Below are 23,651 nucleotides of genomic sequence, written 5' to 3'. Positions count from 1 at the left end.
CCAAACGCTCCCTTTGGGTCACAACAGAACGTGCTAAAGGCTGCAGGGCCAATGTGGGACTGGCTTCACACTATGAAATACATCAAAGTCAAGTAGCCTTTTCAGCTGACTGATGGGGCTCATGCAGCCCCCCCACCAGGTCCTTTACTATGGACTGCATCAGTAGGACTGGATTCACCTCCGACGACGTTTGTCTTTGTACTGCTTGCATACTAGAGGCACTTTACCATATTATACAAGCCAAACCCTTTACGATGCAACCACTTGTTAGACTTTCCTCTCTACATCAGCCAGTTTTTACCTCCCTAGGAAAACCACCCGCATTATAACCACACCATTCTCGACACCCCCCTCTAAGTCTGCCACCCTCCCCCCCCCCCGCTCCTTTTTCTGATGGTTCTGTCTGTCAGCCTGAGAGCAAACATCAGCGCTTACCTGAGCTGTTTGGTCGCAGACACACCCTGCTACCCCACTTGTAAACTTGAGAGCGTGGGCAGACAGTCTAAAACACCCCCCCCCCCCCGCCATGTTTGTGTTACGAGTGAATGAGTGAGGAGCGACGCACAAACAACAACCCGGCACAATCGATATGAGGGACACTATTTATCACCCAGCGGGGGTCATGAGAGTGGTGTGAGGTGGCCAGAGGATCTGTTTGAGTCATTCGGCCGCTTGTCGGGGCATGATGGAGGTGGAGGTCTGGAATGTACCCGTTTACAGGCGGAGGTCTGGAATGTACCCGTTTACAGGCGGAGGTCTGGAATGTACCCGTTTACAAGTGGAGGTCTGGAAGAGGTCAGATCCAGAAGACCAGTCCTCTCCAGAATCTCATACTTGCAAGGTCTTCAAAGCACCATGGAGACCTGTTTGGAAATTCCCCCTCTGAGTCAGATGGGCCTGATTAACAGCTTCAGGACCATCGGAGCATTAACCATCGGAGCATCACCACGGCAGACCACCCACCGCCTGGAGAGTCTTCCTCTGCGGAAAAACACCTGGGGCTGCACGATGGATGCACAGTGTCAGTGGGGGCCAGGCACTGGAAAGGGGGGGGGGGAGACACTGAGGGGTATTCAGAAGGGCTGTTTGTTATACCCACCACCCTGGCTCATTCGCACCACTTTCCAGCAGCTTGCCGGCCTTAATGATGACAACGAATCAGCAGAGCTGGAGGGAGGGGCCCACGGCGGACAATGGCAAGCTTTGCCCCCCCCCACGCCCTGAGTCTCGCAGGCAAACACCAGCAGCTCCAGCAATCCTTCGTTACTCATTATGTTGTTATTTATTTAGAGCAATCAGCCTCAGTCTGACCCCCCCTTCCCCCATCGCCGACGACCTCAATGTAACAGCGGCTCCATTTGGAATGAGACGTTCCGGACTGGACCTGTGGTGGGGGGGGGACCGTTTCGCTTTCTGCCTCCATCTCTCCCCCCATCCCCCACTATATCGCTCAAGACAGGGTGGGGGGAGTGTCCTCATAAATAATCAGTGTAATGTGAAAGCAGCAGCCCCAGGGACCAATCGCGGAGAGGGGGGTAGGCCGTCACTGCCAGATTGGCAAGTCAATGGTCAATGGACACAATGGGAATCCTGTCCCCATCCGAATCAGATTAACAAGTAGGGACCAGAGAAGAAATGGCATGTGGGGGGGGGGGGCACACAGACCCCCACAGCTGGGTGGGGGGGGCACTGAGCATGGATCCATCTAAGCGTGGCGGTAGGTGTGCTGGTGTGGGGTGTCCATGTCAATGTTAAACAGTGAGGAGGGGGTGACACGCTTCGACCCCCCCCAGCAAACATCTTTAAAGACCTTTCGCGTTTAACCCTTTCAGGCTCAAATTAAGTTTTAGTAACGACAGGACAACCAAGTCCTGCAGTGGTACTTCTGAGTAAAAAAAACTCATAAAACATGTAAGTGGGGTAATAAGGTAGTTAGTTTTTAACTGTTGCAAATCAGCAACGCCTGCCTTGAGAGGGTTAAGGTGGTCATTGCATTTAAAGTAACCCAGCCATGCGACATCACAGCATCTAAAATCACCATATTGGTGACATTTTATACGGTGTTAAAAAAAAGATGTATTGGGGTGGAGGGGAAGACTGTGCTGTATCATTTAGTTAATGAGAAAAAACAGTAACGACAAAAACAAAAATAAATAACAAAAAAGTGTGTGTATATATATATATATATATATGAATAGTGACCGTGTTTGGTTTTGGGACTGAGGCTTTGGGGATGATACTCACACGCTTTGGTTTAAACCCCAAGGGGATCCTGCACAGGGGAGGTCAAAGATCACCGGGGGGGGGGGGGGGGGGGGGGGTGTTCGGTACAGGCTACCGTGGCAACAGCGTGGTGAGTAGACATCAAAGAGCCCGTGGGTGAGCGTGTCCTTTCGGGGGAGACGCCTTCAGGGGTCATGGGGCGTTCATTGGGATTCGTGTTCTGCAGGGGTTTGAGCCCTGCGGATGTCAGCGCTTTGAGGTGGGGGGGGAGGCAGTCAGCCGAATATGGGTCACACTAACTGGGGGGGGTTGTGGCAGAGGGTTTGCAGTATGCGAGCTCTGCGATCTGGGTTTCCCCAGTGCCCCTGTAACGCCCCAAGGACCAAGCAGCGTGAAAATACACACTTATCCTGAGCTCCCTGATGCCCCCGAGCTCCCTGATGCCCCCGAGCTCCCTGATGCCCCGGTGTACCCTCTCCACTCAACACAGAGTGGAGACATCAGGGACCTAATTTTACATTTTACAGCAGAAGAAAACAGGAAAGAGGGAGAGGGGGACAGTGGCGGGGGGGGGGGGGGTCTCTTTGTCTGTTGATTCTGTGTCACTGTTGATTCTGGTCGCTTCTGACTGCTTGTCAGTGGTGTTTCGCCATCCAACGGAACGGAGAGCTCAGGCATCATAAAAGAAAAAAAAAAGACCCTTTCCTGTTGTATTCAGACATCCGGCTCATTTGTCGTTTTCAGAACCGAAATCTGAAAATCAATCTAGCCTGTGCTCCACGGTGACGTTCTGGCAAAGAGGCACTGATCAGAAAATGACGCCCAGAACACTAATTGGACCTCCAGTACCACCGGGGAACAGGTGGCGGCCTTTTACATAACATCCTCTGTATCTGCGGTCGTCTGATAATGTGCCTGATTTCCCCGCCAGTAAATGACCCTAAAAATAGTCTGAGGTCACAAAACATCCATTCACTGTAACATTTCTGCTTTTTCTTTGAAACCATTTGGCCTCCGTGCTCGGCAGTAATTGGACAGTGAGAAAAAACATGAACGGTGATAAAATTACTGCAGTCCATGTGGAGAAAGACAAAGCGGCACAGACGCTAATGAGGTCCGAATGCTGCTCCGCTCCTGCAAACAGAGCAGAACCTTCCCCGACCCGTCAGAGAAGCCAGGCTGCCTTCCGCATCAATGATTCAGCGGCTCCCGCCGAGGGTGACCCAGAGGCCCCGTCTTCCTGGTGGGGCAGGTAAATAATACATGAGGTGTGACCCCAGACGAAGCTCCGCCTACTGCGGCCTCGCTAGACTCCGGAGAGCAGGGGCCTGTTTCACAAAGCAGGATTACTTGCTTAGCCAGATAACTTGCCAGATTTAAGGTAGTCTGGGCTAAATGTAAGTTGATGAAAATAAGGTCTATTTAGCCCAGACTACCTTAAATCTGGCAAGTTATCTGGCTAAGCAAGTAATCCTGCTTTGTGAAACAGGCCCCAGGGCTCTGAAACGTTTTGGACACGATACCAAAATCTGGGGCCCCTGCTGGCTGATCTAGACACGTGACCCAGCCTGGGAATGACGATGGCGACACCATATCTGCGGTTACGGGCGCTACGGAAACCAGGGAAGCTGTCTGACATGTTGCGAGACGCAATGACAGTGAGACGATATTCGAAGGCCTCCAGAGAAGATGGGGCCAGCAGGGAGAAGGGCGCAGAGAATATGGTTTAACATGGATTTTAAAAGAAAAAAAAGAAAGAAAGAAATTAAGATCAAAGCTTCCTAGAAACATGACCGCTAGACAGAGCTGGTTGTCCCTCCCAGCTGTAGCTTGAAAGGGTAGAAGACGCCGTTTGTGGAGGAATTGCAGGGTGAAACTGAGCCGCCTGTCTACAAGGATCCCACCCACTGGGCCCAAGGTGGACTCACCCAGCAGGGGCTTGGGGTTTAGTCCCCTCAGGTGGTGCGATGTCATACGGAGGGATGAGAACCAGCCAGCCTCCCCCTTCCCTAAAGTCACACTAAATCTCCTTTCCATTACTGGGGGGGGGGGGGGTGACCTCCTGTGACAGATCATCACACACTGGCCTGCCTCCCCTTTCTTGTCTTCGCGACCATGGCAACAATGACTGACATCAGTCAAGCTCAGGGTGGCCAAAGAATGTCGGGCCCAGGATGCCGATGACAAGCTGGGGTGTGGGGGGGGGGGGGGGGGGAGGCGTGCCGCCATGTGAAAGATGGGACTTCACACCCCCAGCCGATGGCCCACCACAGTGCATCTGACAGCGATAAAGGATTCAGGCGGGTGAGAATGTTCCAATGCAGAATCCCCACGGTGGGGGGGCGGGGGGGGGGGGGGTAACGTCAGCACACTCAGCCATCCACTACTCTTGCAGGCCCAAGCGTGGGGGGGCCCACAGGCTCTCTGCATATTAGCAGCAGATATAAAATAGATACGAAGATGAGTATGAACAATTAGGCAGGCGGTGGCTTTATAAGCACTTCATTTTATCACTACAAACAAACATTACCATCCATTACCATTCAGTTATTCCCACATGAAAGGACCTTCAGAAGGAATCGGGGACTGATGACCAACAGAAGGAGAGACTTTACAGACATTAGGAGCTCTCAGATTTTACACCCCTTGTACAGATTTCTCTGTTAATTAAAAGCAGACGGGTAGCAGTTACAGAAAGATCTGCTGTACGGCATGGCGTTTACCAGATCTGAGCAAGGAGCCAGACCTGCTTCCTGTATCATAGCTACGGGCATTTGCAAGGGAAAGTGCATCAGGGAAAGGGGGCACTCGACTGCCACCGCATCCCATCATCCCACCGGGACTCCCAATCCGTAGACTGCCATGGCATCAGATGCTGGTGCGCGGCACCATTTCTGCGGAATGTTCCGGAAATGCTCGCTGGCCGGAGGAGCTTTACATGCACCCATGAAGAAAACAAATTTTAAAAAATAATAAACAAATAAAAAAAAATTAATGGACTCCCTCGCTTGACTTTCATCTCCTTCTTCAACCATGTGTTGCTAAGGCAACCCTGCAAAGGCCAAGCAATCACTGCGACTGCATGCATCAGACGCCCGGCAACAAGGGCAGCAACTACAGAGATTCGGCCCCGACAGTCCGACAGGACCGAACCGGGCCGGCTCACAGGTGTTTGCTACCAGCGGATCCGGTGAAATGCTGATGGAAGCGTGACATCGAAGCGGCTAGAGTTTACAGTAACATTTACATCCCTTCTCCTGCTGCAGCTGCCTAAGAAAGGTGTCCCTTCAATCTAATTTGGGAGACTGTGAGGGATTTGCAGGTCCTGATTCTCATTCTGCAGGTGTCACACTTAAAACACCTGCCTTTAGGTTTACACTTGGGTGGCAGATACTGCAAATGGGCATAAAGGCGCTTTTTGAAGAGCTCAGACTCACAGACACACACCTCCCAGTCCTGTCATGCCTGAGGCTCGGCACGCTGCAAATATCTCTCTCTTCAGCTGGATCTAAAACAAATGTCGCTACATTCCCAGACTCCCGTCTCAGTCTGCAGCCTTTCAGCATCGCGTCACAGAGGATACATCACGCGAGCGACAACCACGATGCAATCTGTTACTCGACAGGGATGTGAGATTCTGCTTCATATGGAGGAGGAGGATTAAACTACTGTCAGAGCCATCAAGGTCTTAGGATCTTACAGAGATCAATGTTGGCCATCTTACTCCTCAGTTTGGCTAGTTTCAGATGTGCAAGCTTTAAAAAGCATTAATTGAAGAATGAGTGTCAGGTTATCTCAGAACAACAGCCCTTTGAGCAGCAAAATTATTATTGTGTAGGTAGGAAGTATTAACCCTGAAGATCCCCAGGGCAGAATTAAATACATAACGGAGCTGCTGTGTGTGAGCAAATTTAAATGTCATTTTAAACCCCAGTATCCCTGTAGCACTCGGTTACAAGGAAAGACAACTGCTGCAAGACTGCATTGTATTTAAATGACAAAGGCAGAGGTCCCAGGGTTCACCCATCTTTTGGCCCGTCTTGTGACGTTCATGAGTTCATCTAGGCTTTATCTCTGCCCTGTGATCTGGACTCCCGGTCCGCAATGAGTCACACTGCTTTGTGACGCGCCTCTTTTGTGTACGCATGGTCACCTGTTTGTCTTTAGGAAGTCTCAGGGGAACCTGAACCTTAAATCTGTGGCAGGCAGGATCACCGACACTACAAAGCAGTGTGGCCCTTCATGTCGCACAGGCCAAACCGCAGCAGAACCAAACTGCAGAGTGACGAAGGGACATTTAGCCAATCATTCTACTGGAAGGTCTTCGATGAACAAGGAGCACTAGCCTGCTAGCAGCAGACTCCTAGATCTATTTGTGCTCCACTAGGATGGACAAAATAAACAAATGAGGTGCATGAGTGGTGAATGTGCGCGTCTCTGGGCTCTTCTCAATGTCTATGCTGATACATTAACAGTAATGGTAAGGAAACAGGCCCAAACGTTAATCTGATTAATTCAACTAAGTCTATACCTATAGATAAGATACATAGTGACCTACACAAATCCAGGATGAGGCGGCAACAATAACAAAAATAAAGTGTGTGTTCATATAAACACGCAATGTTTACCCGCCAGGATGGCGCGACCCGACACCTACGGGTCTCGTGATTTTCTTGACTTGCAGAGGAGCATCTCCAGCTAGCATGTAGCACGTTTTTGCTCCTGGGATGGAACGATAAGCTTGCAATTCTCTGAACAGCATCCAGCTTTCTGCGAGCTTGCAATGGAGAAGAAGCTACGATATACCTTCATGGCTGACCGGAAGTGATACCCATGGATTATGGGTTATACCGCGCGGGCAAATAGCCAGTTGACCGACCAGGGCTTTCTCAATGGATCAGGTTTAGTAAGTTTAGCAGTTTCCATAATTTTCTTTGTTTCAAAGCATACAAGAATGTCAGCGGATTAAAAAAAAAAAAGGTGTGGACTCAAAATACACTGCTTATTTATGGAAATCCCCCCCCCCCCCTCGCAACAACCTGCGTTCAAAGAATCAGGTGTTGTGAAACCCCACCCTTGCTAACATTTCTAACAAAGCGATGAGACATGTCTACAAGCTTTTCCTGTAATGACCCAGAGAAATGGAGTTGTAAACAGAAACTGATTGAATCAACCAGAAAAGGTTTTTCGAGGAAAGGCTGTTCCTAGAAAAGGCGCTGAAGACGGTCTCGGGGCGTTCTGGGCATGTTTGCAGTCTTGGTCTTCTGCCAGACCGCTGAACTCACGAAAACAGCGGGAGGCAAACTGCTCGTCATTTGACTGTTGCGAAACCTCAGATGATAGACATCAGACAAACAGCGTAGGATCTGTTACTGATCACCTGGCGAAGGCATCGTGATTTTAAAGCAAAGCAAAGGTCAGGGGAACTATTTATAAGGAAGAGAAAAAAATTGCAGAGACAGAGGCTCACGGTAAAACGTCCTTCAACATCACTATAACAAGGACACTCAACAGGAATATCTTTCAAGATTGACAGTAATGCATTACCATGGAATCAAAAAAATTCAGGTGCATATTTATGGTTCAGATTCCTAAGGAAATGAGTTGCTGTTACAGCAAGAACAATACACTGATAACACTAAAATGAAAGCGGAGATCCAGAGGCGATGATAGAAGTCCCCCCCCCCCCCCCCGCCCCAGTCTGGGCTATAACAAAAACATTAAATGAGCTTTAACGTCATTCGCAAGGTGCTGACAGGAGCGCGCGTCGATGGGTATTCAGTGTCTCTGACAGATAGGCAGGGCTCCCAACTTTGGTCAGCTGGGTCGCGTGAGATTTTCAATTCGAGATAAGTCTCCACGCACACGCAATTACATGATTACTTGTATTGTTTGCAAATTACCCCAACACTTCTGATGTAGCTAATTTTAGGTTAATAACGGAATAATATAGAGTCTGAAAGCGTGAATGTCGCCAGATGCGAGAGTCGGCAACCTGCTGGGGGGGTTATCGCGGTGAGGAGAGCGGCAGAGTCATCCCTACGCCAGGTGGGGGGGCTGTTGCCAGGAGCTGACCTGTATTACCAGACAAATCCTATTTGGCGGCTGTGCCCGTGCTGCATAACAGAGGAGTGACCGAGTGGGACCCGTTGCCATGGTACCCTCGAGGGTCTCTCCGAAGACATTGATTTGATGCCATTGTACTTCATCAGCTCTCTGGCAGCAGAGATTAGCCAATTAATATTTGCTGTTTCTGATAATAATAATAATAATAATAATAATAAATAAATAAATAAAAACAATAAGGTTCCATAGCAGTACGTGCTTTGGACCCTTAATAATAATAATAATAATAATAATAATAATAATAGCAATAGGCTAAAGAGGGGAGCGTGTTTGGTGAAGTTTCAGCACACAGCACATTGGGCTTTATTACTCGATTAAGTCCCTTCATCCTGTGTTGTCAGGTCACAAAACACCTCCAGTAAAGAGTGAGGAAACATGCCTTGTCATCAGCCCCAAGCCACCACCGGTAAAAGTAGCGTATTCTTAAGTAACAGTACCATGATTTAACACCCAACGTATTTTAAAAATGTGATAAAACGCGAAGCACCGTGAACCCGGAGGACTGTCATGATCACCTGAAATGCAGCCGGTCAGGCGAGCATCAGCGTAAGAAAAATGATTCTGCTAACAGTGAAGAAGTTTCAAGTTTAGATCGACTTCACTTTTGGGAAATCCGTAAATAAGTGCTTAGCTCATTGGAATCGCTCTGCTTAAATGAGCAGTATTACCGAGTCACTGACAAACCTAGCCGAGTTTCGTTGTTTCGTCAATTTTCAAATGCACTTTAATCAGCGCTATTCAATCTAGTCTTGGTTACAAACACAAAAGGTAAGACCCAACAAAACTGGCTCGGGGGGAAAAAGAAATCTTACGCAACACTGAAACAATAAATCCCAGAAGAGCCATACAATCCCAAAGCAGTCAACAGTAAAGCAGGTAAAGGCGCCGTCGGATATTGTTCCCAGAAGCAGACAAATGCGCATGGAGGTCAGTTAAGTCTGTCAGCTCCCATTCTGCTTCACTCCTAGTACCATCATTTTAGAAAAAGCCGTGAAATATGCGTAAATTAACTGTCAAAAACAGTGAACAAATTCTGTAGTTAACACCCCCCCCCCCTCATACACACACACACACACACACACACACACCTGCCCTGGAAGCTTTAATGGAGTTTTAGTGGCACTGAACTTGAATCCCACAAACAGGGATTAGAAAACGAGCTTGACCGCGACACTGACGCAGCAGAAACGTATCTAAATGTCACAGGATACAAGATAACAGCACAACCGACGAAAAACTGGAAGCTGCCTTGCAAAGACTCAAGCACACAAGCAGAAAGCATATTATCCCCGGAATTAAGCAATCCCATCCAAACAGCCCCTCTAGTTTACACAAAAAACATCACATTTCATGCATGAGCGGCATCAATACGGTACAAGCCACTGTCAATCTTTATGCGACACCAAGAGTTGGATTGCTTTGAATAACTCTGCTAAATGGATGTTTAAGCTTAAACTCACATAAGCCAGACCTGACAAATAAACATAGTTTTAAGGTAAAGGTTATCGCGCGTATATTATCGTTCTGAAAATGTACTGGCAAATTCATGGTTTTAAAATTGTAAACTGTACAACTGCATAATAACGACAATAAATCAGAAGAATAATATGGTGACAAATGTGGTTTTCTGATGTTTAGCCGGCATTTGGGAGCAGTCGTACCTCGGTGACTTGGATCAGCGGGATAGCGCTCGAGTTTTTCTTCATCTCCGCTCCTCTTCCTCCCTCACAAGTCGGAGCACATGGCGACTTTACAGCCGCCGCTCGCTGTGCATGTTTCCCGGCAGAGAATAAGGAAACAGCCTTTCCTTCATCGCGAAGAAAACCCTCCCTTCCAGCCGCTCTTGGTAGCACTACGGCGGCAGAGTACGGCACAAAATAACCGGACCAGAAGAACAAGTCAGGTCAAGTCACTGGGCTGTTATTTGGGCGTGGAACGGGCGTGATCTAGCTGTGAAATATACCTGGAAATATTCAGATATTCCAGCTGAAGGTGTACCCTTTAGCTCCTTATGGGAGCGCATTCCCCCGAGAGGAAGCGAAAGGCAGCTATTGCAGAAGAGAGTTGCAGAGGCACCTGACGGTGCAAGCTGGCGGCGTGGCCGGCGGTGCGCTCCTCCCTTTGGGCTCCCTCTGCGGGGCGTGAGCCGTCCCTTACGGGGGACTAACCTGCAGACCCCAGATAAGAGACCAGCCGAGGTCAAAGTGTGCTCTCGATTATCGTAATCGCTGCGTGTTAATTCCTCATGATGACTGTCAGCGGGTTTTGGGGCCAGCGCCGCACCCTCCGTGTAATAACTGAGGAGTAATTGTAATAGTTGTAAATGTTTGATTTTCTACCCTGTTGTTGCACTGCCAAGCTCGACAGGAAACGAGAACGTTAACAGTCTGCAAAGTGAACGCAAATAAAACAGGTTTAGATGTGAAAATAGGATTTACTTCGGAAATTGTATAATTTAGAGAACTAACATTATTAAATGTTAGTAAAAGTAGAACAGAATATATCTATTACAGCTGTTACGTATATAATGTAGCCTAATGAAAACCATTATCAATAGATTTTATTAGGATTATTTGCCAAATTCTTTCACAGAAAATAAAGCAACGTCACGGTCATGTCATACGAGTACAAAGCTCATCAAATACCTCGACATGAAGATTAGGCCATTTGGCGTCTCAGCACAACCATGTTCCGCACCGGCCGCTTTGTAGACATATCGCAGAACTTCGTCGGTTTAGAAGAAAAAAAAACAAATATATTGCCAGGCTGGATGATGAAAAAACAACATGCAGATCTGGGACATAGGCCTGGCTTTTCTGCACTTTTCTGCAGATAACCCCCCCCCCCCCCCCAAAAAAAAAGACTGCAATGGAGATGGATATATTTTATACTAAACAAGGCAAGTGCCTTCACTGCCTTCTTACTTGTTAGCATTGTCCATTGTGTTTTTTATATCTGTCAGATTTCGACCACAGATTCTGAGCGTTTAAATTACCCCGTAATTACACTGCCTCCGGTGCTTAACGCACTTCCTGTAGCGACCAATCAGCAAAGTTTCATTTTACCGAACTGAAGACAATCTACGTTCTTTCTACGTTAATAAAACACAGGGAGTAGCCTAACTTTAAATCATTTAATCAACTCATTGCTGCAATGTTTACTTAGTGACTATTAAAACAATAATACACACGTCGGCAGCCAGCACCAATTCCACTTCGTCTCGGGTGGTGTGCGCTGTAGATAAGCTATATGTACATATCTATGTTGTCTGGGATAGGGGAATTCCTGTCTATTTCTCACTCACTGTATTTTTTTCCTGTAAGCAGCAGTGGCATGGATAGAAATAAAATTCTCAATAGCAATAACAGCAAAAAAGTGCGTTCTTGCTAAGCATTGCTTCATATGTCACCAAATGTAGGTTTTTTTTGGGCGATATATTTTTTACCTTTTTTATTATGCCATTATTGCAGCGGCCCTTTAATAACAACCAAAGTTCGGGGCTGATGGCTGCGCTTCTGTCCCAAACTTTACATTAACCCCCCCCCCCTACTGCATTCACAGCACTGTGGTAAATGCGTGCTGTTGCCGTTCACATGAATTATTTATTAGCCCTCCAGAGAGACTATACCATAAAAGTCAGTGGCGCTTACACCCACATAAACACCGGTACCGGGAGGCCCAGCCACGGTGTCAGCCTACGTCTCCTCAAATCCAGTCAAATAAAGCGAGTGGAACACATTCTAGTTAAACTATCAACCAGTTAAAATATGGGAACTAAAATGCTAAAAACTGGAATTGACCGTATAAAGCAGACAAATGGATTTATTCACCGAGAAGGCGTTTACAGTTCGGAAGCACTACAGCAGCCTTTTCCTTTGCGTGTAGTACCATAAAGACAAATGGGTACCAGTCATGCTTTGTAGAACCTTAATTTTTCCATGTTTAATGGAAAGTATCTTGTTAGAACTGGCATTGTTGTCTAACAAAGAAGCGTTTATTAATATGAATCTTGAAATGCATATTAATGATATTCATATTAATGAATTCTTTAATATATTCCAAGTTCCACATACCCACGCAACACATTATTCAGCTGCCATTAACACACACCGCTTTCTACGTCAAATGCTTAAGAAGGTTCCGGACGGATCTGCGCTATGAATCCAATCTGTCTTTCAGTGTAGGAAGATCGTTCTGTCGTTTACCGTTAATAATCCAGGTTAATGGTGCCCTCTAGTGGAAGGACAGTACGGTACACTGACACAAATTTCAAGGGTCACGACTGCAGACACTTCATAGCCTAAAACACCTGGAAATACCTGCCGATATATGATCACTACATTCTCACAGTAGTCTCCCTTAAATTCATTTAAAAAGTCTTATAACACAGCTAATCAGATAATGAAGAGGATTTGAAAGAAACACGAAACCCTTCCAACTTATCGAAGACAAATTAAATCCACCTCTTACACACTGTCATGTGTTCTGTTTGAGGTGCTTCTGGAGGGACTGCTGGCCTGAGAGATCACATCAAAATCATCACTTAGTCAGTGGACACAGCCATCAACCATGTGTGAAATACCACATACTGATGAAGAGCCCTCAGACTAACAAGCCTACTTAAGGTCACGTGGCTTTGGCCGTGTCACAGAGCTAAATGATGCACAAGAATGGAACGCCCCGATAGACCTGACTCAGCCCTGATACAGATCTGAACTTCCATAAATGTCTATGAAGTCAGAGAAAACTATTAGTAACGTCTCAGATTTAACTTTCAATTTTAAAGGTATCTGTAAAACATACCTTTTAAAAGACCATTTATTATTTTTCCTTGGCAGGAAAAACACACCGAAAGATTCCCCTTTGCCACTGACACAGCACAGCAGAGCTCTTCCCTATAGCAAACACTTCCACAAGCAGTGCACATTTACCATTTTATTATTTGAAGTAGGTATAGAGGTAAGAATCATAATTTACAGAAACTTCCATAAGGAGAGTCACGGTGGCTCAGGTCAGCTCCGGTTACACAGAGCTAGCCTTTGGGGGCACCCACTCGTGGATCTTCTTCCGCGTGGTGGAGTAAGGGACGTACTGATCGGACGTGGCGCTCAAGTTGAACTTGTGGGTCTCTGCTATGAATTTCCGGGGCACCGGGGGGTGGGTGGTGGGTGGATCCTCTGTCATGCAGTGAAGCCAGCGGTGCCTGCAGGGGACGCCACAAGCACAGAACTCATCATGGTGAAGTTCCACGGTACTGACTGGCTGAGAGAAGGACTTCGGGTCTCTCCGCAACTGTCACGATATCCAACAGGTGGAAGCCATGAAATGTCAAGGACACAGAGCACAGTACCACCACACTAGTGTGCCTGGTTACATCCTGCACAGCTGTTAAGGGTACTAACAATTAAAGCACAGAGATGTCAGAGACCCTCCTGTTTTCTCTATTGCGGGTTGCTGGTGATGCAACACATTCCAAGCATAGAAGCATTCGCTCGAGGCTATCCACAGTTCCATAAGCACCCAGAGGACCGAAAGCACAGCTCTACCGCGCCGAGAGGAAGCCACTTATTCAGCCCTGCAGACAGAATAGAAGCCAGTTTGTATTTCTCAAATGATTCTTGGCTGGGATCGAACCTGGACTAACTGCGTCAGTCCTGCCACCAATGCCTAAAATTTCCCTGTAAGGTGGAAGACCTGCTTGCAGGGCTGGATGTAGATTAACATCATACCCAAGATGAAGCAACTGCAGGTTAAAGGCCTTGCTCAAGGGCCCAACGGAGTTACCAGCACAAATCCCAAGCCTTAGAGCCACCACTCTGCTTAGGTAAGAAGCTAAACGCAAATGTGCATTCAAAATATGAGTAATGGAAAAGGTTCTACAGGAGCTCTACAGCCCTGAAAAATAGAGCGACAAATAGTTAAAAAGCATTTAGTACTATTTATTCAATTGTTTCAGCAGTATGACATACACCAGTGCAGAAAGCTTACCACTCAGCTGGCACCATACTGCCGTCTACTTCCCACACGGTACGCTTTCCGTTCATTTCCAGCGTGTAAATGACCCATCGGTGGCGACCTGAGACGTATTAAGGAGGAGCACAGTTCAGTTTAGGAAGAAACCTCATATTCAGTAAAAGAATGTATTAAGTTCCCTTATGGTAGACATGATAATCAATAATTAACTTACAAATAAACTTAAGTCTTACCGAAGAAGTTACGCTTATCTTCGTAGTACTTGTTTCCATATTTGTCAACACCAATCAATGCTCCCGTTTTGAGATCATTTACTCTGGAGAAAAAGTACAATGTCATATTATTGAAACAGTGCATGAATGACAACGAATTGAAAAGAAAAAAAAACAACTAGGCTACTATGCTAGCTGCGAATATAGATAAGAAACGTTGGCCTATCCATTCAATGCTCCCTTAAATAGTATTTTACTCTCACTAAAAAGCATACTTAAACATGCTAATTAGTCTGCTGGATAAAGAGTAGAATAACAGAATTAAAAATAATTCGAATCAACAAGAAACGATCCGTTCTTGAAGCAGAGGTCACATATGAGGTCAATCAACTATGATATTCTGAATCATAAACAAGCGGAGATTTTCACCAGGACCAAAAAGCAAAGTCATAAACTGTTCACCTAAATAACTGAAGAAGGAGACCGCGAATCCCTCCGTGACCCCCTAACTGGCCCAAAGCCCTGCGAAAGACTTGAACATACTCCGCCATCTTCAGGCGGAAGCGCAACCGAGAGTAACACCGAAATTCCGCCGCGGATACCAGCGACACAGCAGCGTTCTGCTAAATATTCGTTCCTACGGCGACTACGGTACAAAAAAAAAAAAACTGTGCTGTCGAACAGCAATCATTTCCGATTATCTAACACCTATGGAAATAATACATCGTGCATGCCTTAATGATCTTAATACATAATTGTATTTGACTTATGTACTTTTGTATAACTTTTTACTGGTTTTGTCTTTAGCACCGATTCAAAATAGGGTAAGAAACAATATGTATTCAGATTTGACTTGCATATATTTGTTCTTCATTTGAACAAACATTAGTTTGTTTTAAAGAGACATGCCAAAGAGAACAAGGTATTAGTAATGCCTATATTAACTGCAGCTGGCATTTATGGCGAGACCACTGACCGTTCATGAAAGACCACAAATGAGTGCGACCCGTTATGGTCCTTCATAGTTTATTTTATATACATATTTATATATACACACAGTACATAGGGCTTTGGGTCCGTGTACAAGCAGAGCAAGTTGCAGCATGAGCATTATTGTTCAAAGACAGGATAAATTATTAGAAATAAGGTCATAATTTCTATCCCTATCGTTTCTATACAAAGTAGAAAGTCTTGGAAAGGAGTGGTAGAGGGGGAGTACACTGGGGAATTGTCTCAAAAAATAAACTGAATGTTGTTCACATAACCATGATTCAGTCACACAGGACGGACAAAAAAAAAAAAAAAGTCTCAGGGAACTAACAAGAGACTCGCAATTTTATAGTTGCTTAACTGACAGTTTTTTTCCCCCCATAGTGACTTTTTAATATTATTTAACCCATTTACAAATCAGGATCTTTTTACTGGAGCAATGTATCTTGCTCAAGGGCGCCACCTCTGGGACCTCCTCCTCCTTGCACCTGAGCTGGTAGCCTTCGGTGTCTGAGTCCATGTCCCTACCTGGGACCTTTACGAAAGCGAACTCGCTCTTCAAGCGGAGGTCAGTCTCCCCCCCCAAAAGACAACAGGGAGGTGCCAATTTCATACAAGCTACAGCCCACTGCGCTGCCTGGACACACTGCGAAGTGGAGACGCGTTTTCGGTGCCACTCCTGAGGCACCCCAGCGGTACATTAGCTCCGTGGTTTACTGGATGACGGCGGTGACTCCCTGGCTGTTGTAGTCGGTGGACTCCATCTTGAGGATGTAGGGAATGATGCTGTCGATCTGCACGTTGCCGATGAGGCCGGCAAAGAATAGCTCCTCTGTGATGGCGCCGCTCATCAGCCGCAGTGCGGGGAGTCGGAGCAGAAGCTTCGACAGGCTGGGAGGGAGGCAGCGGGGAACAGGTGGGAGTCAGCTAGGGGGTCTCAATACAGCCCCACACCAGACCATCATCACTACGCTGCCCCCATCCAACCCCCAAAAGCAGCCTCAAATATGACCCTAAACTAGACAGTGACACACCAGCCACCTAAGCAACACATGGGACCCTCACCGGTAGGTGTCCTCAGGATACATCTGGGCAACGTAATCCTGCAGCTCCATGTAGGCCTTCTCCTGGAACCTCTGGATCTGCAGGGTGTTGTCGATGCCAGGATGATCTGGAGAAAAAGCGAGACCACAAGCCACGCTCTGCATGAGTGAAATCAAGTCGCCTTTAAACATCCCTTTAATTTCTGGGCCGCCACACCGTGGCTGTTTCCTCACAAGAAGGAAACAGCTACATTGTAGACAACGGTTGCTAGATATTATGCCAATTTTCTGACAATTTTCTGGATATATTATTAAATTTTCTTGACCCAAATAGACAATCCCTCACCAGGGCTGAAGAGGACGATGGCTTTGAGGTAGGCATACTCGTACGCGTCGAGGGACAGCTTGGACATGCTGTTGCAGAACTCCTGCATCCTCCAAATGTGCTCCATCACCAGCTTTACTCGTTCTGCAGAGAGCTTTTCTGGGGAGGTGTGTTCAGCTTCATTAGCATGCTGGGTGAGCTTGACACCAACCACATGCTCAGCGTTACAGGTAACAGGCCTCTGCTTTGTACTATGGACTATTACGTAGGAAGACAGCATGTAACAAAATTACTAAATATAAAGAATCTTGTTAGGTACAGAATATAGATTCTAAGAAAAAGTCTGAGGCTTTTGTGTGTGTTTATAAAAGCTATAAATTACAGAACCATTACTCAAAGGTGCTAGCTAAATCTTAAAGGTGACATTTCACACTCTTAAATTCGTCCCCCTTAGAGGGATTTTTGTCCTGTGAAGTTATACACCCCTTCGCCTTACCTTCCTGCAGGCCGCTCTGTAAGTGGCTGATGATAGCAGCCAAGATGGTGGCCACGTTCATCACATGGGAGCACTGTGCCATGCCGAGGGCGAACAGCTCGTTCCAGCACGCCTTCATCAGGCTGATGTTGCTCTCTTGCCTGGGGGACAGGTGGGGGGAGGGGGCAATATAAAACAGTTGGCAGGCAACAGGGCAATGCACCTTCGCTAAAAGCAGACATAAAATTTCCCCTCTACCCCCCTCCCCACCAAGGCATAAAATTAAAATTTCTTCATGGGAAATTTCCTTCTATCGTGTGCAGACAAGATGTGATGCAAATCAGACCAAAAATTCACACGATACTTTAACTTGGGAAAGTAGTTCTGTCCCTGAATTAAAAGCAAAAGGATTTGTGGGTGTTTGGCTGCATCACAAAGGGTTCACACAACTTGAAACAGAACTCTGCCTTAGGGAAACAAGGAAGAGAGCCACACTGCCAGCGTCCCATTTCCATAAGACATTAATTATGCTTCTGAAAGAAAAAAAAAATAAATCAAAGACGGGGAGACTCTAGGCTCAACGTAGACTTTGAAAGCAACAACCTTAATTTAGCAAAGATGCTCTTTAAGTGTTTTAAAAACTTTCCCATGACCCTGTATTAAGTACGAGGCAGGAAGACGGATCAATGGGTAATTTTGCATTTCAGGCTCTACAAACTCAATTTTCTGTCCCACATCTTTAACGTTTAAAGTATTTCGGCCAAGAGAAAACCTCCAGGATGGGAAGCTCTGAAAAAAGGTGCAGGAAAACATGATCACATATGAGCAGGAGTGGGAAACTGTGGAAGAGTGTAAGCGATGATATGGGAGAAGGGGAGGAGGAACTCACCCCAGGGCCTGGAAGGCAGGTATGGAGCGAGCCCAGTGCATAGACAGGAAGAGCAGGCGAGAGGCCGACTCGCAGATGTAGTTCACGTTGAGATACTCTGGCATGGGCAAAGGCATCATCAGCTGCAGGCAGAAATGCAGGGGAGGCCGGATGAGCTTAGCCCACTGATCCAGGATCAACCTCCGCCATGTCGAAGCCAGGGCTGGACGTCGGCTACCGCTGGCGAACGCGCTCACCTTAAAGGGCACGTGGCTTTCGCAGAGCAGCGGCCCCTCCAGCTCCACGATGCCGCCCGACTGGTCACCCGACACCAGGCGCATGCTGGCCTCCATGGCCTCACCAGAGGCGCTCTCTGCAGGGTTTAGTGCCTTGGCTAGTGTGTCGAACGCTCTGCGGGCAAAAGGCGGGCGAGGTGACATGCTGGTACGAAGCGTCGGCAAGGCACGAACGCCGCTGGAAATGCAGCAGCCGCATTTGACCGTCAATGCAGAGACACCAAATCCATACCGTGTGATGTCGCTCGTATTCTGTTCCTCCGACGGAATCTCCGCTATGGACCCGTCGCCGTTACTCAGCGTCTCCATCCCCGACAGGTCGACGCTGCAGTCCGTCATCTCCCTCGCCTTGTTCAAGTGGGCGAGCGACGTCACCACGTTGGCCAGAGTGCTGAGGTCACCCTGACAGGGGTCACCCTGGTGGGAAGAGAATGCGGTCAGATTCAGGCTGCACAGCAGATGCGCTCGGCGGCTGGACGGAAACCTGAAGAAAGTTTCACAATAAAAACTGAAACACCTGGTTTTAGACAACCATAATTTGTTAGTATGGCGTCAGGCCTTCCTTTTGCAGCCGACACAGCATCCGTTTGTCTTGGGAATGACAGATCCAAGTCCTGCGGTGGCCAGAGGGATCATGAGCCATTCCTGGAGGAAAACGTTTCCTGACTTGCTCCTCCAAAACACCCCAATAATATTCCAATCTGGCGAGTGCAGGCCATGAGAGATGTTCAACATCACTTTCATGCCCATCAAACCCCTGTCACCAGCCTTGCTGTGTGTTTTGGTGCATTATCGTGCCGATGCACGACACCAGCTTCAGTGTACAGCGTTTGAACTACTGGAATAACACGCCCATCTAGAACATGTAGTGGGGCCTAGGGAATGCCATGACACTGCAGCCCAAACCACCACAGTCCGGGTGGTAAACCTCCTTGGGGCTTCTCCACACCGAAACTCTCCCAGATGTGAGAAAGACAGTGAAGGTGGACTCATCTGAGAACCATACACTTCCCATTGTCCACAGCCCAAGGTTTGCACTGGTGGCACCACTGAAACTACGTGGCATTGGCACGAGTGACCAATGGTTTGGCTATAGCAGCCTGACCATGAACACTAACTCTGTAGTGCTCCAGGTGAAAGATTTGGCGGAACTACGTGAGGATATTTTCACCAAGCGCTGTGTGAAAGACGAGCGCCGTCTGAACACGGAACGTGGTGTGGAGAACACACGAGCCGTACCTTTTCGGGGGACACTGGAACCATGATGGCATTCTCCAGCTTGGAGAAAGGCTGCTGGATGTTCAACAACATGCCCGACTCCAGCAGACTCGTAGACCTACAGAGAACAGCATCAGCGAAAGACCCCCCCACTGCACAGAAAGGAGGGACCAACACTGAGCCTGAAAGGCTCCTGCGTCCGGCGGCTTGCTATGTACCTGGCCGTCTCCTTCTCCGTCACGAAGGTGGGCGTGGCCGCCAGGGGGCTGCAGAGGTTCTTGCGGATGTAGATTTTCTCCGTGGAGGCCGCGCAGTTGACGGATTTCTCCCGGGACACCTCCACTGGCTTCCGCTCGCACTGCACGGCTGGGGGGGGGACAGAGATGAAGCTTGTGACGCTTGCAGGCGGTGGGATCAAGCTGGAGGGGGGGGGGGGGGGGGGGGGGGGGGGGGGGGGGAGAGGTGGTGGGCGGCGGTGGCTTACAGTCCTGCTTCATTCCAAAGGCCATGCAGCGCTGCAGTCTGCAGTACTGGCAGCGGTTGCGGTGGTGCTTGTTGATGACGCATTCCCCAGAGCCCCGACACGTGTACACCAGGTTCTTCCTGATGCTGCGCTTAAAGAAGCCTTTGCAGCCCTCACAGCTCACCGCGCCGTAGTGCCGCCCTGCGTTTTGGAGGGGGGTTAGATATGGCCTCGGCCTGCAAGCTCAGCCCACCAGCAGTGCACGAGATAAGCAACCAGCCCTGGGCTTTTGTTTGACCACTATGGCATATCTGATAAATAATGAGCTAAACAACTTCAGCATGTTCGCTGTGCTGTGTCCCTGGAAGCGCCCTCACGCTTTCTGAACCTGCACACCGCTCACCTGAAGCCTTGTCTCCACACACCACACAGTACTCCACCACGGGTTTGGCTGCCGACTGGTCCAGGCTACCGTCTGTGACAAACTGCAGCCGAAAACAAGACTTGGCATGACTGTCGGATTCACATGAATGGAAGGACAAAGGCGCCGTGGCAGAGTGAAAACACAGTAAACAGACATCGATGATACTGTGGGCTATGGCAACATTATCATTATCTGAGCCTTGCAAATGGGCCAGTATGTTTGGAGTCAGAAACCTGAAGAACAGTTTACCCAAGTGCCCTCAGACAACTTGACCAATGGGGTGTACTATATACCCCAACTTAATTTGCTTTTAATTCCTAATTCCTGCATCACTGTTAATCAGCTTGGTAAATTGACTTGGGGTTGGCCTGCCCGTGTTTGCATTAAAGGGGAAGTGTCAGAATCGCAACGTAAAGATGCAAACTAAGAGCCGTCTTTTGATAATAGCAGCCCGGCTTGGAAAACTTCGACAGCAAGGCTGTAAAGGGACCAGCACTGAATATTAGTATCGGGATAAAAACATTCTATTTCTGTTAAGTTGTATTGGACTGAAATGAAAATCAGTGCTATCGCCCATCCTAACAACATCGGCTTTTTGGTGAAAGGGGTGGGACTTACACCTGTTTTAAACAGAAATCCTGCATATAAACCTGCTTCGAGCAGGTTAGGTATAGTGTAAAAAAGTGACTTTGTAGTCGCTTGACATTTTTCCAAATTTGTCTACAGGAAGTTTGGAGCAGTGCAAATATAACCAGGACTCGGTAAATGGATACTTTCTTAAATGTGTTTTTTCAACAACTGAATATATCACAGGGTGGGAAGACAATAAATGCGACATCCTAAACTATGCATCACTTAGTGCTTTGACGGTGTAATTGCTGCGCGAAACTGACACACCAGCACACAAGTATAAACGCTTACAACGGCATAAGCCACTTGCGTAGGTCACAGCGTAGGCTTGACGCAGAAGTGCAAATCAGCCTTAGGTTTTCAAATAAAGGAAGGAAAGGGGGTTTCTGGATACGGGCTGACAGGTGGCGTACTTGGATCTGCTGTCCCGCCAGCTCAGGGGAGGCAAACAGCAGCTGGTTGACGGCCGTGCTGTCTGGTGTGGCCAGGATGACCTTGCTGGGGGTCTGTTCCTGCTTGGTCAGGATCACTTTGCCCGCCGTGGAATAGTCCGCATTGGCCAGGATGAACTGCTGCTTGCCAGCCGGCGCCTGGTCATACGCTGTGACGATCTGGATCTTCTGCCCCGTCTGCTGGTCAGTCACGATCTGGAGGGGAAAAATAAGAAACTTTATATTCTACTGCTGTCACACACAGATGCTGTACATTCGGAATAACAGCATGGGATGGTGCAGCGTCACCTGTATGCGATGCCCAAGCGCCACGCCCCCGTCGGCTGAGACCAGCTGTATCCTCTGGGTTTGTCCTTCCATTCTGATGCGGTGTCCTACCAATGAACCTGAGTGCTAAAACCCATGGAGTACACAGACCTAAAGAAGATGACCAGTTGTCAAAAAAGTGTAACCCTGTCAGGTTGGTACAAACCACCAATGATACAACAAACCACAATGAAGTAATGGAGATCTTCAAGAACTTTATAAGAAACTGTTATGGGATCTATTCTGTGACGTATACATGGATACTGTATAGCAGGGGTGGGAAATCATGTTCTTGTGAAATACATAAAGACATCTCATTTTGGGAGAGGGAGGGGTGCTTTTACGTCATATTTAATACTGGTCCAGAAGACAAATTTCACAAAATGTCACCCCATCTGGAATTGCTAATAAAGATGATTCGGTCAGTGTTCTGGTGTATCATGCTACAATTATTTCGATCCTCCTTTAATCGTTAATGTAGCAACACCGGTATATATTATAGCCGGGATAAAGCAAACCAGACTGATAACTATCGATTTGCTTTGGATAAGTGCAGGCAAACCATGCTCTACGCTTAAACTTTTATAGGGTGACGGAGGATGTGGGCAAATAGTGTTTTTCTTATCTCTCCCTACTGGGTTTCTTCCTACACCAAATTCGGAAATGGTCTAGTAATCGCAGTGCCCGGCCTGTTAACTTAGCTAATGGATAATAAACAAAACAGCGTGACAAGCATGCGAGATTCACAGAAATCTCCATGTGAGTATCCTATCAGTTAGCAGTTAGCCGGTTTCTCAGGTACGATCTATAAACGGCTTAAAATTGCAAACACAAATTAGCTAAATGAACTACAGCATAGCCGGCCGTGCTAGAGCTTAAATCCGATACGGAAGATAAAAGTATTTTCCCTGTGGGTGAAAGGTCAGCACTGCGGGGTTAAAGCAGGCTGCCGTGCCGGGGGTCGGTGCGCTCCATCCAGGCGGGATCTCGCTACCATCCCTGGAGAAAGGACGCTAAGACTGCTTTAAAGTATGAAACGCCTCGGCGTGGTTACAAGCAGCTTAACGCGGGACAAACGCACACAGCAGTACGGTTTCGTTATTAACTTATTTTTAATGGCTTATAAAAAAACAGTCTGAAGTGTGAACAAACTGGCTAAAAATGGCCACCGAGTGAGGTAGCTATTCTGGCCGCCTCGCTGCCGCACTAATGCAGGGAACGCAGCCGCCATGTCGTGTTTTAAATATGATTTTTAAACACGACATACGGTGTGAGATTGTAAGTGGGTCGACAGTGAGCCTTGGTTCTGGCGGTTTTGGCCGCCGTAGCAGGCGTCGCGTCCCGCCGTGCTAAGCTAAAAGCTAACCGACCATGGCAGCTGCACTTTTACCTCTTATTTGGCGCTTCCTCTCGGCGCGCGCCACGACTCGTGCTCAGCCGACCAGTATCGTCGGTGCAAAAAAAGGACGAGAGGAAGACTTACCCGTGCGCGCTATTTTCAACCTCCGACGGTGTTCGATTTTATTATTTTTAAAATTTAAAGTTGTGTTTCTGCTGTTCGCAGCTGCTCCGGGGAGGGTCAGAGTTCGTGACCCCTTTCCGCAAAGCCCGTCGCACCGCGCATGCG

General features: G+C 47.7%; 3 protein-coding genes across 5 annotated transcripts in view; all 3 read right to left on the bottom strand.

Moving 5' to 3' along the window:
- The window catches only part of tmcc3 (transmembrane and coiled-coil domain family 3), a 36,688-nt gene extending 24,829 nt beyond the window's left edge, over positions 1–11,859 (bottom strand). The window contains exons 1-2 of the mRNA XM_023812682.2: positions 10,995–11,859; positions 10,011–10,517 (exon numbers count right to left, since the gene is read on the bottom strand). Of these exons, the coding sequence (XP_023668450.1) occupies positions 10,011–10,055 (45 nt within the window). The 5' untranslated portion in view covers positions 10,056–10,517; positions 10,995–11,859. The remainder of the gene's footprint in view (positions 1–10,010; positions 10,518–10,994) is intronic.
- A 1,412-nt stretch (positions 11,860–13,271) lies between these two features.
- Positions 13,272–15,146, bottom strand: ndufa12 (NADH:ubiquinone oxidoreductase subunit A12). The gene is made up of 4 exons (XM_023812683.2): positions 14,997–15,146; positions 14,556–14,638; positions 14,338–14,425; positions 13,272–13,552 (listed from the first exon to the last, which is right to left on the bottom strand). Exons 1-4 carry the CDS (start codon positions 15,083–15,085, stop codon positions 13,372–13,374), a joined length of 441 nt encoding a protein of 146 aa, XP_023668451.1. The 5' UTR covers positions 15,086–15,146; the 3' UTR covers positions 13,272–13,371.
- Positions 15,147–15,543: 397 nt separating this feature from the next.
- On the bottom strand, positions 15,544–23,651 carry nr2c1 (nuclear receptor subfamily 2, group C, member 1). 3 transcript variants are annotated; one of them, XM_023812678.2, is made up of 14 exons: positions 23,508–23,651; positions 22,007–22,135; positions 21,680–21,913; positions 20,616–20,697; positions 20,234–20,413; positions 19,968–20,115; positions 19,771–19,867; positions 18,764–18,948; positions 18,493–18,646; positions 18,257–18,378; positions 17,389–17,528; positions 16,914–17,150; positions 16,590–16,695; positions 15,544–16,415 (listed from the first exon to the last, which is right to left on the bottom strand). In XM_023812678.2, exons 2-14 carry the CDS (start codon positions 22,076–22,078, stop codon positions 16,238–16,240), a joined length of 1,935 nt encoding a protein of 644 aa, XP_023668446.1. In that variant the 5' UTR covers positions 22,079–22,135; positions 23,508–23,651; the 3' UTR covers positions 15,544–16,237. The 3 variants fall into 3 exon arrangements, with proteins under 3 accessions (XP_023668446.1, XP_023668448.1, XP_023668447.1); XM_023812680.2 differs by having other exon boundaries at positions 16,914–17,051; positions 23,508–23,650; XM_023812679.2 differs by lacking the exon at positions 23,508–23,651 and adding an exon at positions 23,415–23,501.

Source organism: Paramormyrops kingsleyae, chromosome 3, assembly GCF_048594095.1.
Source record: "Paramormyrops kingsleyae isolate MSU_618 chromosome 3, PKINGS_0.4, whole genome shotgun sequence".
In the NCBI taxonomy this organism is placed as follows: Eukaryota; Metazoa; Chordata; class Actinopteri; order Osteoglossiformes; family Mormyridae; genus Paramormyrops; species Paramormyrops kingsleyae.
This window is presented reverse-complemented; position numbering and strand designations above follow the sequence as displayed.

Excerpts from the sequence above, each read along its gene's own strand:
- ndufa12 (XM_023812683.2), bottom strand. The coding sequence starts at position 15,085 with ATGGCGGAGTATGTTCAAGTCTTTCGCAGGGCTTTGGGCCAGTTAGGG. Across the intron at positions 14,639-14,996 it reads CTCCTTCTTCAGTTATTTAG|AGTAAATGATCTCAAAACGG; the intron begins GTGAACAGTTTA and ends CTTTTTCTCCAG. Across the intron at positions 14,426-14,555 it reads AGATAAGCGTAACTTCTTCG|GTCGCCACCGATGGGTCATT; the intron begins GTAAGACTTAAG and ends AATACGTCTCAG.
- nr2c1 (XM_023812678.2), bottom strand. The coding sequence starts at position 22,078 with ATGGAAGGACAAACCCAGAGGATACAGCTGGTCTCAGCCGACGGGGGC. Across the intron at positions 19,868-19,967 it reads ACGGAGAAGGAGACGGCCAG|GTCTACGAGTCTGCTGGAGT; the intron begins GTACATAGCAAG and ends TGTTCTCTGTAG. Across the intron at positions 18,379-18,492 it reads AAAGCCACGTGCCCTTTAAG|CTGATGATGCCTTTGCCCAT; the intron begins GTGAGCGCGTTC and ends TTCTGCCTGCAG.